The following is an 18,091-nucleotide window of genomic DNA, read 5'->3' as shown; positions in this document are numbered from 1 at the left end:
AAAATTAACAGCCTCCATTTGCTTCCCCAATCATATGAGCCACTTCCTTTTTGAAAGCTGATGTTTATCAAAACGTTTATATCATAAGGTCGGTTTGTGTTTGGATATTTAAGTGTTGTACTTTAAACTTGATTTAACTAGTTTCAGTAGTGACTGATCTTGAGAGGAGGTTATTCACACTTCTGCAGTTAAGTCATGGTTTCAGTTGTGTTTTCCATCCTGTTATACTTAGTATACATAGGTTGACCAACAGGAAAAAAAAAAAAAGGCGAGGTGGCGGGTTCCCGGGCTCTATGAGGCACCTATGTGTGTGAGACGCTCTCGCTTCCAGTGCTGCTACCGTTTGGTTTCACTTCAACAAAGGTCAACATGAAGCCAAGTCAGGCTGATATTCAGGAAGCATGTCAAAAACAGAGAAACAGGTCAGTGGCCTTCAGTTTGGTGTTTGTTCCAGCTTATGGCCACTAGAGGTCAGAACAACCCAACTCTCAGCCTCCGTATGCAACTGTTTTCCTTCTGCTACATTCTTGACACGAACCACTAGTGTTGTCTCTGTGTCTGTTGCTGGATGCACGAGGCCACATCACTCACACGACCAGATAGGGTTGCTAGGATCACTAGATTTTCTTTCACACCCTGTACATACCACAGCAGGTAAAGACACCTTATGCATTCCCAAGTGTGGCCATGAATCTCCAGCTCCATGAAAGAATGGATAAACAACGTGTACAAACACCTTGTATAAAGGCCTAGACAGAAGTCAATTCATTCACCAGCAGGAGCTTTAGTGTGTGTATAGAAACATAAAGACCGGTCCATATTGAAGCAGCTGTCACTGTAAAACACCAGCTTAGTTTGTTCATGTGTCCTAGTAAGGAAAGTGTTGCTAGAAGCTTGTTCCCAAAGTAACTTTTCTCAGTTAAATAACTACAGCTAGAGAATTAATGGCTAACAAGCTGGTGAACTAATTCACAGTTTCTTTCTACTTTCTCAGTAATTTAGCTATTTTAAAATAAAAGCCTTCCAGACTATCAAGTTCGCTCAAATACGCTAACTAGAAAATAGCTTCCCTGTTTATTAAAAACGACATATAGCTCCCTCTAGCTCCTCATCATAGACTGCATACAAAGATTCATATCTAATACAGTTCCCCAAAAGTGAAGCCAAAGTGTCTTGATCACCACCTGGTGGTTGGGTGTAGTATAGATCATAACTCCTGCCTTTTCCATGTTAGTGGATGGGAGATGGACAAAACTAACAATTCGAAGTATACATCAAATAATTTTTTCTAATATTATTTTTTTTTCATTTTAGGAAGTTAATGTCACGTTGATGTGTGTGTTCATTTTCAGAAATTTGATTTTAATTAGTTCTGTGATGCGATAAAAGCAGGGTGGGACATCATGATTGACAGTCGAGACCGACTCAGGATTGGGTGAGCATGTGTATAGACAGGACCTCACTACTGCTGCTTCATCCCACGTTCACTACTGCACAGACTGACTAAAACACACACAAAGGCAGATTTTGTGTAGATATTTTAGCTTGATTTCTGGATAATGGGAAATAGTGGTGACGTATTGTCCATCTTAATATACAGTCTAAGTATTTGTACCATAGATTCTCATCGCACAACTGTCTACAAACCAAATCTCATCTATGGAGCTGTTTGTACTCTGACAGCAAATAAGCGATTTGTCGTGACTACATGCTCAACTAGTGAATTAGCTGAGGTCCCACATGATAAAGGTTAATGTACTGATTGTAAATTTGGAAAAAGGGTTTTACCGAATGACCAACAGATTCCTTTACACAATCCCAAACCTGTGGTTCTGCTGACTCATTATTATTCTGTGCTTCATGCAGCATAACACTGTGATTTGGGGACTTAGGTCAACACTGTTGTACTTTTGAGTGTGTGCGCGTAGCTATGTGTAAGAGACTTTGAGCAGATCTGCAGTCTACGGCCAGATTAAGACAGAGAGAGCTCATTCAGAGGCAAACAATGGACCATTGCTTTAGTCATAATAAGCATTTGGCCTGTGACACAGCACACAGGCCATGGTGGTCCTCCACCAGATCAGAGCCGCCCTCTCCTCCGAGGACAAGCCCACATCGGCTTCTTGGTGAAAATCAAGAGCCGGGATAGAAAAACTCCTCCATGGTTTCAAACAGTCACGCTGACAAAGGCCAGTTTGACTGGACCAACGGACACAGAAATAATAAATGTTGCCAGAGAAGCATTTCAAAAAAGACATTTAATGGCCTCAAACTTCAACATGACTCACCACACTAGAAGTGTCATAACATTAATGTCTAACATAATATAATACACCGTGAAAGCTTAAGCTTTATAACAATAAGACCTAAGGGCTCAGTGTGTTACAAAAGTATTTATCAGTGTATTTCAACAATGAGGACGGAATTTTCCATCTTATCCAGTGCATTTGTGAGTGTTTGTGCGCGTTAAGCCTGAGTGGTGATGTATGGGAGTCTCTTTTAGAGGCTCTGCATGTCTCTGCACTTTCAAAATAGTCCTGATTTGTGTGGGTCTCTGGTCCCTGTGGCTTTCTCTCATAATAAACACAGATACATTCCTGTGTTCTCCTGTGGCGGATTAATCCGTAAAGCCCAGGCCATACCTCAGGACTTACCTCAGGACTTAACTAATCTGCTGAGCTATGTGTTTGTCACTTCCAGGACCAAACAGCTGATTGCTTATTTTTTCCCCAAATCAGGGCTCATGTCTTTGAAACCCCACCATGTCCTTCTTTCTCTTCCATCTTCCCTGCTGAATCAGAACTGACTTTCAGACACCTTTGCCTCTTTTCCATTGCTGGCTTCAGTGTGTGTGTCTTTGGGGAGAGTGCTTGTTGTGTCCTGGGTCTCTGTGTCACTGCGGGGGATGCTCTCAGGTCGAGAGCCTGACCCTTTTCCTCCCAGGGTACAGCTTTTCTGGAAGCTCTCTGAGGTGAAGTAGTAGACCACGGGGTCCAGGCAGCAGTTGAGGCTGGCCAGGCACAGCGTGATCGGGTAAAGAGTTCGAGCAAATCGCTCTATGGCACAGTTAGCCAGGGCCTGGGTCCGCACCAGGGCATAAAGGAAGAGGATAGAGTTGTAAGGCACGAAGCATATGATGAAAATGCCCAGATGCACCACAATCATCCGTAAGACACGTCTCTTGCTGTCGCAGCCGTGACCAACAGTTGCAGGGCGACGCAGAGTCCTCAGTACCAGTGAGGAACATACCAAGTTGGCCAGCAGGGGGATGAGGAAGCCCACGATCTGGAACAATAATGAAAAGAGTAAGAAAACTTCACTATGTATCTAAATTACATGTATACATAGTGTGCATGTAAAACTGTGTGACTAAGAGCCCGTTGCGGCTCACTCACCTCAATAAAGATGGTGATTTTGGACAGGTAGGTCCTCCAGGTGCTCTGAGAGAAGCCCTCGAAGCATTTGGTGGCGCTGTTTTTGCTGTTGATGGTGGAGAAGAAGGTCACTGATATTCCTCCACCCACGATTGTCAGCCACACGGCAGCACACACCAGCGCCGCATTCCTGCGTGTGCGTATAGAGCGTGAGCGGAAAGGGTAGACTATTGCCAGGAAGCGGTCTACACTGATGCAGGTGAGGAAGAGCATGCTGCCGTAGATGTTGGTGATGAAGGCCGTTCCCGATATTTTACAAAGTCCATCTCCAAACAGCCAGTTGCGTTTAACATTGTAGAAGACCTTGAATGGCAGCATGAAAACAAACACTAAATCAGATAAAGCTAAGTTAGTCATAAACATTGTGGTCTCATTGCGCATCTTCATCCGGAAGCAGAATACAAAGAGGGCAGCACAGTTGGTGATCAGGCCCAAGACAAAGACCACGCTATAGACCACAGAGTACAAGTTGTACTTAAAGGAGTCGTCAATCCTGCAGTTCTCCATTCCGGTCTCATTGAGCACCAGGCTAGCCATGGCGACGGCTTAAATAGGGAGGGAAGCTCCGCGGAACAAGGGAACTCCAAAGCCGGCGGGAGATGGGTCAAGTTAGGGCGGATGTCTGGGGATCGGAGGCGTCAGCGGGGGATCCACCAGTCAAGGCCCCTCTGAGCCATCGTGGACATTCAGACACGCAAATGGAGACAGAGACAGTCAGGATGCACGGCTGCAGGGCTGCTCAATCCTCCTGTGGAGAGAAGAGGAAAAAACACACGGTCACTTCCTCACAATAAAAGTTACTGACACAGACACAAACAACTCCAGTTCTCCATAGGATGAAGCATCAGGTACACACCTTAAACATTACACCATTCAACAAAGGATGACATTTGAAATTTCATTTTAAGAATATAGACAGTATGCATTATGTGACACCAATGTAAATTTAAAAACATTAATCTGAAATGTACAATTTGGGGGAAATACTGTACCATTTAATAACAAATTGTGTAGGATATTTTCTACAAATAATGGAGGTTGTGTTTGATACAAGATAGAAACGCATAGAAATAATTTTACAGGCAAATTATTGATTTAGCTATTTCTCAATGTATTTTTCCACATTTATTATGAAACTTGTATAATCTTTCTTTTAAACATCATCACATTAACACAGGTCACAGCACCATCAGCCTGATGACAACACAGCACTATCACTGCTTCTGGTTATGTTGGCCAAGGAGCTTTTGTTTGCACTGCTGTTTGTTTGTCAGTCTGTCTGTCAGCAGACTCAAACACTACTTGAACGATGTCCATCAAATTCTGTGGAGGGGTGGGGCAAGACCAAAGGAAAAGCCCATTAAAAATTTGGAGCCAGGGTTTGTTTAATGACCTTCTTTAACACGGCAGGATAGGGAGTTAGCTTTGGTGGAGACATGGAATCCCCAAGCACCCTTCTAGTGTGTGATTGTCCAGTCTTTGCTCTGTGTTTCATTTAACTTTAACAGTATTTACACTTTGTTTTTTTACAACTCAGCCTGTTTCTGGAGATTCTTGTTTTTCTGGGTCCCGCCTGTTCTCTGACCTCAGTTCTCAGTCCTGCCAGGATCATCTACTGCTCTCTGTAATCCGCCACGCTCAGCCTGCCCCTCAGCCACTCTCTCCCTCTGAAAACCACTCTGACCTGGACCCTTTGTCACCTGTCTTCAGTAAACATCCCGTACTTACTCTGTTTTGTACTGCATATTATCATGTTGTTCATAAAAGCTCCTTGTTTTACCTCCTCCATGCCTCTGACTGTGTATTTACATAGTTTGACTGTGGATGCAAATTTCAGTCCGCTGTCAGTAGTTATTCAAACACATGAAACACTGTAGAACCAGAAAGTTTGAGACCCGGTCATTGAATTGACGCGCAGGAAAAACAAGCTGCTGATTCTGAAACTCCAGGTCTTTCTCAATCCTAAAACTCCACCAATTGGACACATCAACTTCAGTTTACAAGTCACAAAGAGTACGACACAGAGTGTGAACACAGTTGTTTGATCTGTCTTCTGTGAGTCTGGACATAGTGTCCCAAAAAATAACCCTTCTGATGTCATCAGGCTTATCTCGCCTTCGAGAAAAAGAAAAGAATATTAAAGACACGGCTGCTTATTAGGCAGCGAGGATCTAAACAGACACTATCAAGCTTGTCCTACATAAGAGACTAAAAAGACAGCACATCTCTGCCTCTGTTGTATAAACTTGAACCATTTTTTCATCTTTTTCTACTAAAATCTGGCTCCCTTGTCCTCAGCTTAATGGAAAATCAAATCCAATTATCAACCTAAACGGTCCTTATCTTGTGTTATGCAACAGAGAAAAACCAGAAGTGAGGTGGTCGGCCTTTGGCATCACGTGTAATAAAACCCTGAGTGTCTGTGGATGGGAGTGACTATCTGTCTTTTCAATACAGACACACACACACACACTAAAAACAAAGGCAATGCTGTGAGTGTGAGCAGTCCATCAGCACTGTCCTGGGCCAGCTGCAGTGTGACATCTTTACTGCTTTTTCACACGCCTACCCCAAAAAGCTGCCTAACAATGCCCCCACTGTACCCGCCTGCACCCAACACACACTTACATATGCCCAAGACTCCACACGTGCATACACAAGCAGGCAAACACTTACATATGCCAGTCCTCACACAAACACACACACTGTAGGGTTCTATGTACTGTGGCTCCTGCCCAGGACCCCTGACAGTGGCTGGTTTCATATTCTGCTGATGCGGTTTCTGCAGGAAGCCGAGCCTATACAACATTGAATTTGGTTGATTTGGGGTTTGTATTTAAAAAAAAGAAAGAAACGGCTCTACTGCAGACTTGTTGCACAGACATATTTAAGCATGCTGTGGATTACTAGAAGTCCTGCCGAGGGATTTCAGTCCTGCGAGCATATGTGTGTTTGTGTGTGTATATGCTTCATGTACAGGTCATGGACAGCTGCAGTCACTGGGTTTCCCCCTGCAGCCTGTGGCGGCGGCGGCAGTGACAGAAACAGGCCTCTGGGACCCGCTGATCTGAGCGGATCGGGTTCAGGCTCAGCTCACATCCAGCTGTTCCTTTCTCTCACATGCTGGGAGAAAGAAGACAGGGGAAGGGTCGAAGGTGGAGGACGAGCAGTCAGCCAGTACAGCTTATAGAGATAGTACTATTTTAACAAGGAGGGTCTTAGTTACATGTTTCTAAGGTACATCACACATGAAGTCCTCCAAATATGAGGAATATGAGGTTTATGATCAGTTGAACAGCTGATCAATTAACCAATAAATCAAATGATGGATAATTAATCAGTTAGATTTTTGAGAATTGATGAAGTCATTTTTATTTCATGGTTTCAGCTTTAAAAACTTTAATATTTGCTAGTTATATTTGTTGTCTGCTATGATCGTGTTTTGTATTTTATATTCTATATCTTTTAACGGACTTGGAAGGATTGTTGGTCAAACATAACAAAAACACAGATGTCACCTTGAGATCTGAGAAAACATTATGGTAATTTTCCCTTTAAACCAAATAATGAATCAAAAATCAATATTAATACCCAAGAAAGTTTTTTTGTTTTTGAGCTTTGATTTTTGAATGAATCATATCATATCTATTGCTAAGAAAAATTCAAAATATTTGTTAAGACTGAAAATAAAATGTCGGTGTTGATGGAACCTTTGGTGCCACACCATAATTTCTTGGTCTTGTGTGACAGTGAAGGTGGTTTGCATTGTTTTATGATCACAACCGCATTAGTTAAAATCCTTGTGATATATGTTAAATCTACAATACCACTTAAAATGTTCAAATCTTATGACAAAAACAAATGTCCCCTTTTTGTCTCGGCGTACATGTTGTGATTATGCTGTGATTCACTCAGCACACTATAATAAGGTCTTCTAATGTGTGTAGTAAGCTGCATTAGTCTATACTGAAGGCTGTTTGTGTTGTTGGACACAGAAAATAAGCTTGTAGATGCGTAGTTTAAAGATTATAAATGTACATGTTATAGTGACCTCAATATCATCCTTAACATCTAAAAGAAATGTGTTTTATACAGCTAAAACAGCCTGGGGTCAATTCGACCCCACAGAACACTGACACCCACACTATGTGCACAGGACATTGCCAATACATAATCATGTTAATTTAATGTGTACCTAGTTGTCCCCATTAAATTCGTAAAAGTCATCAACTCTGAAGCAAATAGAAACATTAAACATTGAATGGGGACAAATTGACCCCAAGGACAAAAGGGTTGACTGTGTGTCAGCTGTAACAGGTGACATCTGGTTTTACACGATGACATGTTGTGGAGTCAGAAGCTGTGGGTACAGAGCAGCATGTTTGTTTCCCCTCGTGCGGGAGGAGGCAGCTCAAAAGTTACACACCGTGTTTCGGGTCAGATCAACACAATATCAAACTGTACGGAGACAAACTTACAGCTGAGTGGATGGTGACAGCTCAGCTCCTCCTGGAGCCTGATGTGTGTCAGTCTCACAGCAGCGGCTGTCACAGGACTCGGTGTCCTTCAAGCCGAACTTCTCATCTCTCCGGATCCAAAAGCCAACGGGGCAGTTTGAAGCTGGAGCTGCAGCGCGTCCTGCTGCGGGGCTGCGAGTCTCTTCCTTCCATTAATCCGCCAAACGCGCAGGGACCGCAGCGCACCGCCTGCTCGCTCCCACACTCAGGAGCGTGCGTGTGAAATGTGCAGAGAGCTGGGCAGGAAACGAGACAATAGCAGCTCCACTGGTGAGAGGGGAAGGAGGGGGTGTGAAGGGGGAACAGAGGAGGTGGAGGGGACTCGCACTATATTCCCTGAGATATAAGAGACATCTCTGCTGTTATGTCACTGAATCCACTTTGAACAAATACTGCATTTGAGTAAAAAACAACAACTTTCAAATACTTATAAGTATAAATATCATTATTCATAATTACTAGCTATAATTATGAGTATTTCCATACTTTATACTTTTTCCATTCACATTTCAGATACATTCAGAGACATTTTAGTCAGGCCCTTTGTAAGGGACTGTATGAAAATTATTGGTTGGTGGTGTTCAGGGTGTTAAATTTTACACTTAATTCAATAAACAAGACCCTCCCTATTTATATTTTCTTCGAAGGACCTCCTTAAATTTGGGGAAAAGTACAACCTCTCCCCCAGATTTCTTTAATCGAGTATTGTTGCTGAGCAGGATAAAGACTTTATGCAAAGATATGATACATAAGATAATATGTATTGGACGAGTATGTTGACTTTTTATATTGGTCTATGTCCCATCCACCAACATTTATGACGGATTTATGACTAGCTGACAGATGACAATCAAGACCCTTTGGCTTCACTTTTGGAGAGCCTGTTGTACATCTTTATATACCTGGATGTTGGTGCTGGTGGTGGGGATGCTGAATAAGACCCTCCTTATTTATATTTTCTTAGTAGCTTAAATGTGGGAAAAACTATCTTGCCTGAATAGCTTAATATAATATATTTTGCTAAATATTGTTGCCGCAGTTTTAATAAAGCAGTTTCCCTGTGTGCAAGTTTTTTCTTGTTCTGACAAAATGGTGAAAATCACACACACTATCCACGTTCATCCCTCTGCAGTTATGGCAGCCAGAGGCATTATATTTTCCAGTTGTCCATCTTCTTGTGAATACCATATCTCAAGGCCTCAGAGGAATTTCTTCAAATTTTGTTCAAAGGTTCACTTGGACTGATTAGATTTTGAAGGTCAAAGGTCAAGGTTGCTGTGACCTCACAAGACAAGTCTTTGGCCTAGTGAGAATGGCGGTAATGTCTTGAGGGAATTCCCTGAAATTCTGCACAACATCACACTCAGAGATGAATTAATTCGATTTTCGTGGTCAAAAGTCAAAGGTCAAGGTCATTCCGACCTCACAAAACATGTGTTGTTTTTTGCCACAACTCAATAATGAATGCTCTGATTACAAACTATTTCCAGACATGTTCGGATATAATGATATTGACTTTTCATTTCTAAAAGATCAACATTTAACTTCTCTCTGATATCATGATGTTCTGCAAAAACACCATAACTCAGGAACAGATGAGGAGATTTTTGATCATTTATTCTGCAACTTCACTGGTTGACAAAGACAAACAACAATGAGGATGTAAGAGCTGCTGGGTGAACAGCTGGTACGGCTACTGAACATGTGAAACAGGCACCTGCTTCCAATGGACATGAACACTGTAATAATAAGATTATATAGCTATCTACTACTGATCTGTATGAGATTAGACTTGTCTCTTTTTCCATCAAATCAATTACATGATGCATAAGTTGTGTGACAGGGGGAGATGGAGATGTTTCTCTCGAATTGTGCACAATGCATCTTTGTTCTTTTGTTCTTTTCTTTTCTCTTCCAGGCTTCAAGACTGTATAGACATCAAATAGTTGAAAAATGGAAGAGAGGAGAAAGGTGTAGCCAAGAAAGCCGAGACACTGGTTCTAATACGGCCTCTTATGACATTTAATATTGTTTACATAAAACCTTAAGTGAGTCTAAAAACATACTGATACACAAAACAACTTACAGATCATCAGAGACTATAAAGCCTATGTCTGATTCAATTTATTCTGATATTAAGTGCTTATGTGTATCAAATAATAACTGAGCTTCCCACAGTGAGTAACTGACATAAGACTGTGACTGGCCTCAGACCAACAGTTATCAGACTTTAAAATAAACCCAGCGGTGCAAAAAATAAGCTCATATAAACAGAAGCTATAATTATAGTTCAGAACGGGGACGACATAACCCAGTAGCTGCTGTAAGAGTCTGTGCCACAGACTCTTACAGCAGCCACATTGTGATTTTAACTGTGGTGCTTGATACCTCAGAATAACATGGAGCTCATCAAAGTCCTGTCACACTATTGTTACCATACAACCTTCATGTCTGAGGCTACCAAGAGAGTTATTTTTAGCAGGGTGACAGGGCGGTGTTGGCCAGGTTTCCATTGTGTTCAGGCTGGCATGGGACTCATGTGTTTGTGTGTATGTATGTGTGTATGTGTGTGTGTGTGTGTGTGTGTGTGTGCGTGTGAGCAACAGTGAGAGAAGCACTTGAAAGAAGGGAAGTGGTCTTTAGGGGTAGCGTCTGGCAGGCTGACCACTCCACAATAGCAGCAGTGAGGACAGGATAATTTTTTCACATTATACCCATAGATGGACGATATCAAGACTTGAAAGCGCCCTGATCGCCCCCTGGTGGCTGAATGCAGTATAGGTGTTATAGCTGTGTGTTATAGCAGTATAGCTGTGCCTCCCTAATGATTGTGGATGGGACATGGACCGAATTAAAAAGTCAAATTACATGTCATATGCATTTTTCTTATATATTGGTTTCTACCATTTAAGGTAGTGCTTACCCCATTGATGTTCCTCCAAGTGCAAATTTTCCTGGAAAATTGATAATCAAATGTGAAATGTTATGATCGACAGCTGAGACTGACTCATGACTGTATTGGCGGGATCTTGATATCTGTGCAAAATGGCAGCGTTTAGATCCAGGATGTTTTGTTTTCATTTCTGGATATAGAGGAAGGAAGTGGAGATGCATCATCTATCTTCATATTCTATCATCAATCCTTATGACATGTCCACAGTTTTCAGCATTTCAGTGTTTTGAGTTACTTCTTTTGATCTGCAATCGATAGTTCACCAGGTTTTTAAGTCTAAAGAAACGAAAGAACAAATATCCAGTTTGATAGGGAAAAAAAACATTGTTTTGACACTGATGCAAAGGTGAAACCCCAATATCTTCAAATTAAACCCACCCCCCCGAAAAAAAACCATGTTTACTTCTCCTAACATTTTAAAATATGACTCTTCTTCACAACTATGATGATAAACTTGGGTCAGGGCTGAAGGTTTTGCTTTCTTGTACATGCTCACAACTGTTAGACAAAACCAAATGTTTAGAGATGAACCATAACGTTTAATTGCTGCAGAAACCCCCCTGCAGTCCTCAAAGACACACACACACACACACACACACACACACACACACACACACACACACACACACACACACACACACACACACACACACACACACACACACACTTGTCCCTCCTTATTCTCTGTGTTTGGTAACGGTAACTAAGCTGCACTGCCCCAGCCGAGGCTTTGTGAGTCACACCAACCAGAACAAAGACCCCATTACTGCACCCCCCCTGCCTCATCTTCGTCCTCCCTCTCCCCCTCCACTCCCCTGTCCTGCTCTCTCTTTAATACGATGATGAGTGTATTTCCTTAGCTTTCCTCCCTCTGCCTCTGTCCATCCTCTCATTCACTGGCTCCAGGAGGGTTTAGGGGCAGCCCCGTCGTGCCATACATACCTCTGCCCTGACAACAGATCTGCACAAAAGCAGCGAGGCCAGTACAACACAGGCGTCTCAGGCTTTACAGGCTTTATACACTGATATTAACATGACAGCAGTGGGGTCTCCTAAGTGTGTGTGTTTATGTCTGGAGCTTAGGACCTTAGTCCTTGCGAGCCAGCATTCTGCTCTGACCTGATTATAGACCAGCTCATCCAAGGCTGAGCAGAGTCCAGATCTATGCTGCTGCCTGGGACTGAGGCCGCAGAGGGAGCCCGCAGACACTCTGCAGCCTGAGGCCGAGCAGCGACTGTTTACCCCAGCGCACTGAGGGGTGCAGCATGAGCAGCCATGTATGAGCTCTGCAGACAGACTGACCCTGGCCTGTATGTGCACACAGAGCTGGCTGTTTGACTCCATGATATAATGGGCTGATGGGACTTAGTGCCTCAGGGCACTCACAGTAAAAAGTCAGCTCAAAGTCAGACACAGTTTTGATCAGTCCAAGTCCTAACATGGTCTTCTTGGGGGGGAAGATTGGCATAACCTAATTATATAATTGAATTTACTTCTATTCTAATTGGAAAAGCAGAGTGAGGCTTTGTGTTGCCAGAGCTGTAGCCAAGAGTCACCCAAACATCAACATCACACAAAGGGGAAATTCTCAATATTATTTAGTTGAACTATTTTCAGACTTTGCCTTGATCTTTCCTGCAGGAAACTTTATGGGAAATTACAGCTTCATGAAATGAGATGTTGCTGATTTATTTTCCAACAAGGGCGTCTATATGCATCTTTGTTGAGGACACTGGAAAGGATATTCCTGATAGTTAGTTCACATGTGCAAATGTATACATTCCCCATGCACGATGGCTCATTGCTACACACTCAAGGCTTAAATGGACACTTTTAGCAACCTCTGAGTTTTTGCAACATTGAAAGTCAAAATATGTGCTGTGAAAAAAAAGACCTACATTAGAACACGAGGTTTGTAAATGTAGAACATCAGGATGTTGTTATTCTGTGGCCATCATCTGGAAACAAGAAGTACTACATGTCCCAGGCAAATGGTGTATCTCACCACTGAATACTAATATTTGAAACCTCACCCAGTCTAATGGGGGCGCTGTTGAACCATGGATAAAGGCAGAAGGACATACCGTATGTTATTACGTCTCATTATTGACTTTTTGTAACTAATTATTTACCTTTTCTCATTAAGGGCACACTTGAACCTTGACTTCTTAAAGAGGACAAACAGGGTCAGTTGTTATTTTGTGTTGTTGTTATAGAGTCTGACCTCCCACTCAGTGCTACCTACCACTGCCAAACAGAGAGCATCATGGGAAAGAAGTGGCCACCAGTGTTCCTCAGTGTTCTTCTGCACCCTGTTGTTTCTTGGTTTCCGGCCTTCATTGATTAGTTCCCAGGAACACTTGCAGTTGCACACACACACACATACACGCTCATTAGCCTGGTGTAGAGTTCCCACTTGTTCCTCAAAGGGCAGAGAATCTGTATAGCTCTGTGCTTCTCTCTGCTGGACACAGCTCACCCTACATCAACAAAGTACTTACTCTTTATTTTATTCTAACCTAAAACCATACATAGAGTACACAGTAACATAATATCAGGGGTGTTTATCCTTTGTATCTGTTTCAAATAATTCACATTTCTGCAGCAGAGGCTGTGGTGAGGGATGTGGTTATCTTCATCCTTCACGTTTTCTGTTTACAGCAGCTGTTTTATGAGACCCATGTTTAAAACTTGCGTTGTGCAGAAAATGTTGTGACCTGTTTCTGTCTGTGTGCGTGCTTGCACGTGTTTGTGTGTGTGTGTGTGTGTGTGTGTGTGTGTGTGTGTGTGTGTGTGTGTGTGTGTGTGTGTGTGTGTGTGTGTGTGTGTGTGTGTGTGTGGTAGCTGACAAGGTGGATGCCAGACATTAAAAACAAATTAAGCCAGAGCAGTTTCCATTTAACAGAAAAAAATGAATCATCCCTCTTGTTGTATTATACTACACATCAATTTTGCTGTAAAAATGACTCACTGCAAAAAAAGTAAACAGGGACATTTTTTAGCAATTAGTCGGCAACATGACATACAAACACAATAACATTAGAGAGTGTAAGGATCAACATAACATTAAATTCTACTTGAGATGTTGATGTTGTTCTGCAAACATTTTGTTCATTAGTGTTTTACATTAACAGCCGGGGTTGTGTTCCACATCAAGCAGTGGACAGAAATGTGTTTATGATCCAAAACAGATCATAATCTCCCGATGTTGAAATGTGAGATCAGCTTCTAAAGCATCACAAATGCAAACAGAGGAAACTTTGGCTTGAAAATGCAACACAGAGCTACAATTCACAGAACATCTAGGCCTCCTGTATTTATAATACTACATGTTTGTTGTTCGATTGAAATGGATTCATTTACACCGTGCAAATTTACAATTTCTAGTTATATGATCATTTTCAGGTCACTGTTGAATGTCACTTTTGGATGTTGCTTTTTTACGACCAGATCAGCAGATATCAGTGTTTCTTCTCATATCATATAAATATATTTTATATATATATATATTTATAAACTTTATTTGTCCCTCATATTTAACATTTCGTAGCTGTATAAGAAAACTAAGACAATTGACAATCAGCTTCGGAATACAGTTAGGTTAAATGAAGCTATGAGCATATCCTGGGTAAGATGAAGTCTCCTTCTAACCTAACCCTAACCCTAGCCCCCGGACTGACATACGGACAAACTCAGAAATTGGATATAAAAGTTTACGTTAAGGATACGGATACACATTCATTGTTATTCAAGACAGGTTTTCATCCAAGGCATACTTACAAAGGCCTGGTGAAATCTCAATCGAGGGATGACGATTTCAGAAAGGCAGTTAGAATATTATTTGGGGCCCTACGGAAAAGAGGTTATTTCGACTGTGACCATGATACTCAATCACAAACTTGAACAATATTTTTCGGACCATAATAGAGAATCGGGGAATATCAGGGAATATAATCAAAACCATCAAGTCATCTCAGCCTAAAAAAAGAAGAAGAATTTTAAAGATTTCTTAGTTAATGCCAAACTTATACACATATATCACTCAAAAAGTAATATTTTTATCGGATATTTTCTGTAAATCATAATACATATGTAATAAATGCAACAAAAGTATTTTCAAAATTTAACAAAAATTCATAACCCTGTGTATCTCATATTTCCTAAATATGTGGAAATATTAAATATTAAATGTGGAAAACAAATATTAGTGAGACCAAAAATTATATATCAACAGGGATGATCCAGCCCAGAAGATCCTACCCCTGTACTAACCCTAGCTTTGACCTTTAACCCTAACCTTAACCACTCCCATGCCTGCCCTAACCCATAACCCTTGACCTCTAACCCATACCCTGATATTTAATCCTAACTCTAACCATGATGATCACAAGCAATGTATGAATTATTAAATAAATAATACATATTCTGTTTAATAAATGTCTTCATAATTAGCTACAAACCAGCGCAGTTATAAATATATAAATAAACACTCACAATTCATAAATATAAAGGATTGGGAAGGATCAAAAAAGTGAACAATAGAGACAGAAACCCAACTCGGCCAAAATCGAAACTTAATGGGAAAATTAAGCTTAACTCACAGGGGGAGGGTATAAATAGGAGAACAAACAGCTCCCTCAGCTCATTCTTGCTCGGACCATCGTACAGGAAAGGCCATCTCTGATCAGACCTGCAGCCAAGACATTTTTTGCTTTTCTTAAATGTGCCTACAGGCCTGAAGAGGACCCACAAGGGTCGAAACCAGGCACAGGCACACAATATTGTGACACTATCATTTTATTTTCACAATATTTTTATTCAATTTTTTTCATTAAAAACATTCCCTTTCATTTCAATTTCATTAAAGTTTATTTGAAGTATATTGAAAAACAAATTCATCTTTTACTTTATCAATAAATAGAGAGAAAAATACATAACCCCCCCCCGAAAGTGCATTAACACACACTGTCACTTTGTGTGATGTTATAGCCACCTGTAAACACAGTTTCAATTGCTTCATTGTAAGGCCCATATATAAATATCTTTCCCATGATATCCACGAAACATTCATTTATTTTTATAAATGAAATGTATTAAAGTAGCAGATACCAGACAGTTGTGTGTTGTTTCAATGAAAGGAGCTCTTTCTCCTCTGTGGTTTACTACAGAAGAACGCATAATGTAACCATAGATTGATCAGCCATAACGTCCTCCTCAGCAAGGGGGAGAAAGCAGGCAGGGAGGACGGAGGCATTAAACCCACATGTGCATTTTGAGAGTCTTGACGTGTTGAGGAGTAAATGTGAAGGTTGAAGAACTGTAAAAACTCATAGGGTAGTGACATCATGAGTTCTAGCAGCACAAGTACCCAGACCAGGCCACAGCTGAGCTGAGCCCAGTGAGAAGTCCTGAGGTTCCGAGTCTGCTGTGGCCAGTGTGACACTAGTGTGGCCTCCAGCCCCAGCAGGCCCAGCAGGAGCAGAGAGGCCAGGTGGTGCGCGTCGAGCAGCTGCTGACAGAGCACACTCACAGCCTCCCTCCACCAAACCGATTCCTTCGTCTTCATGAGGCCCATCTCACCCTCCCCCATCCAACAGGCCAGCGTTGCTCCGAGCCACAGGGCCCACTGCAGCAGGACCAGCCCGTCGCAGAGTGCCAGCTGGCCCAGGAACACGTTGGAGGGCTTGGTGGAGATGTTAGGGGAGCGGAGCAGCAGCAGAGCACGCAGGCTCAACATGCATCCCAACAGCAGATGAACGCCTGCTCCATGTGGGAACAGCAGCACCGTCACCAGCTTCAGCAGCAAGAACCGTCGCAGCCATCCTCTGGAGGCTGACGGCCCTCCTTGTGTGACCGACCCCGGCCAGCAACAAGAGCTGATTTCCCAGAGTGACTGTAAAAGTTGGTGTGATCTGCCGAGAGGTACAGTTGGAAGTTATTAAAAAGTCACACTCACAACTTATTATGGCAGCTTGAACAGTCGCTACATCCCTGTGCAAACACATAAATGTTCTCTTTTTTATGACTTAGCTGTCGTGTTAACTATGTAGGCAGACGCCCAGGCAAGCAAACAAGCAGCCAATAAATTCTTTAGTTTTACATGTGCCATTTAAAATGACTGAGGCTGAACCTCATCGGAAACTCTCTTGTTTGAATTCCACTGAAAAAACATCAGTGTGACATTAATTTCATTTCTTTTAAAAGGATGACGGAGCAACATATAGCAGACTATGACACTTCAATCACTAAGGAGATTAGTATTTACGGCCATCTCCATATCCAAAGATTAAAAGCTAATTAATAAACATGGGTATTTAAACAGATCATTTATTGTTTGTATGGGACTCACCTGTAAATTGGCAGGAAGTTGAGATTGAAAGTCATCGCCCCGTTCCACCTAAATGTGGCCCGATGACTTTTCTCCCCCCATACTGGCGTCTCGTCCTGACCTGGCTGTAAGTGAAACTGTGTGGGTCGAGTCTCCTCTTCCTCCTCTTTATCAACACCAGTTGCTTCTATTCAACGGGCTCAGTCTACAAATGTCATCATGTCTCGCCTGGAGATGAGCCAAACTGCATCTGACTCACACTGGTGGGTAATCTTTGCCCGAGGCGGATTTTTACCAACAATCTGTGTAAACCTGTGAGTTTTTCCATTGAACACAGAGACAAAAAAAGGAACTCTGTGTGGGAGAGCTGGTGCCAGGGAGCGAGCTGCCCAGATGCCGTGCATGCATTCATCTGAATGTATGCACAAATTCTCGACCCTTAAGTACCAAGGAACTACTCTCCCAGACCTATTCACACCGACCAATATTGAATCACTGCAAATCCCTATTATGACATCGCTGCATGTAATCCCTGAAAGTATGCAAGTTATATTGTCACAACTTGTTGTCAGTTATTCCATGGTTTATGTCCCTGAATCAGCGCCGACAACCACTCACACATATATTGGATGTTGTTTTAGGGCAGGCGGGCTGAGACACATCCGTATCCATAGAAACTAGGGTGTGATCATAATCATAACCGGTCTTTGTAATGACTGGCATGTGATGTGACTCTCCCCTAAACTGACTAATCTCTCGTCTCGCCCTGGCATTAGGATTTGTGTTGCTTAATTTATTTGTTCCAGCATTTCTCTGTAAAATATATTATGTATATATATATATACAGTATATGTATATA

The 18,091-nt window shown here is 42.0% G+C and overlaps 2 protein-coding genes across 2 annotated transcripts; both read right to left on the bottom strand.

Annotated features, from left to right (window-relative positions):
- Window positions 1–2,243: 2,243 nt before the first annotated feature.
- Window positions 2,244–8,195, bottom strand: lpar4 (lysophosphatidic acid receptor 4). The gene is made up of 3 exons (XM_035162015.2): window positions 7,913–8,195; window positions 3,396–4,182; window positions 2,244–3,285 (listed from the first exon to the last, which is right to left on the bottom strand). Exons 2-3 carry the CDS (start codon window positions 3,969–3,971, stop codon window positions 2,797–2,799), a joined length of 1,065 nt encoding a protein of 354 aa, XP_035017906.2. The 5' UTR covers window positions 3,972–4,182; window positions 7,913–8,195; the 3' UTR covers window positions 2,244–2,796.
- Window positions 8,196–15,848: 7,653 nt separating this feature from the next.
- Window positions 15,849–17,801, bottom strand: LOC118112429. Its single transcript, XM_035161726.1, has 2 exons — window positions 17,254–17,801; window positions 15,849–16,816 (listed from the first exon to the last, which is right to left on the bottom strand). The coding sequence occupies exons 1-2, from the start codon at window positions 17,286–17,288 to the stop codon at window positions 16,033–16,035; spliced, it is 819 nt and encodes a 272-aa protein (XP_035017617.1). The 5' UTR covers window positions 17,289–17,801; the 3' UTR covers window positions 15,849–16,032.
- Window positions 17,802–18,091: the final 290 nt, after the last annotated feature.

Source organism: Hippoglossus stenolepis, chromosome 7, assembly GCF_022539355.2.
Source record: "Hippoglossus stenolepis isolate QCI-W04-F060 chromosome 7, HSTE1.2, whole genome shotgun sequence".
NCBI lineage: Eukaryota > Metazoa > Chordata > Actinopteri > Pleuronectiformes > Pleuronectidae > Hippoglossus > Hippoglossus stenolepis.
This window is presented reverse-complemented; position numbering and strand designations above follow the sequence as displayed.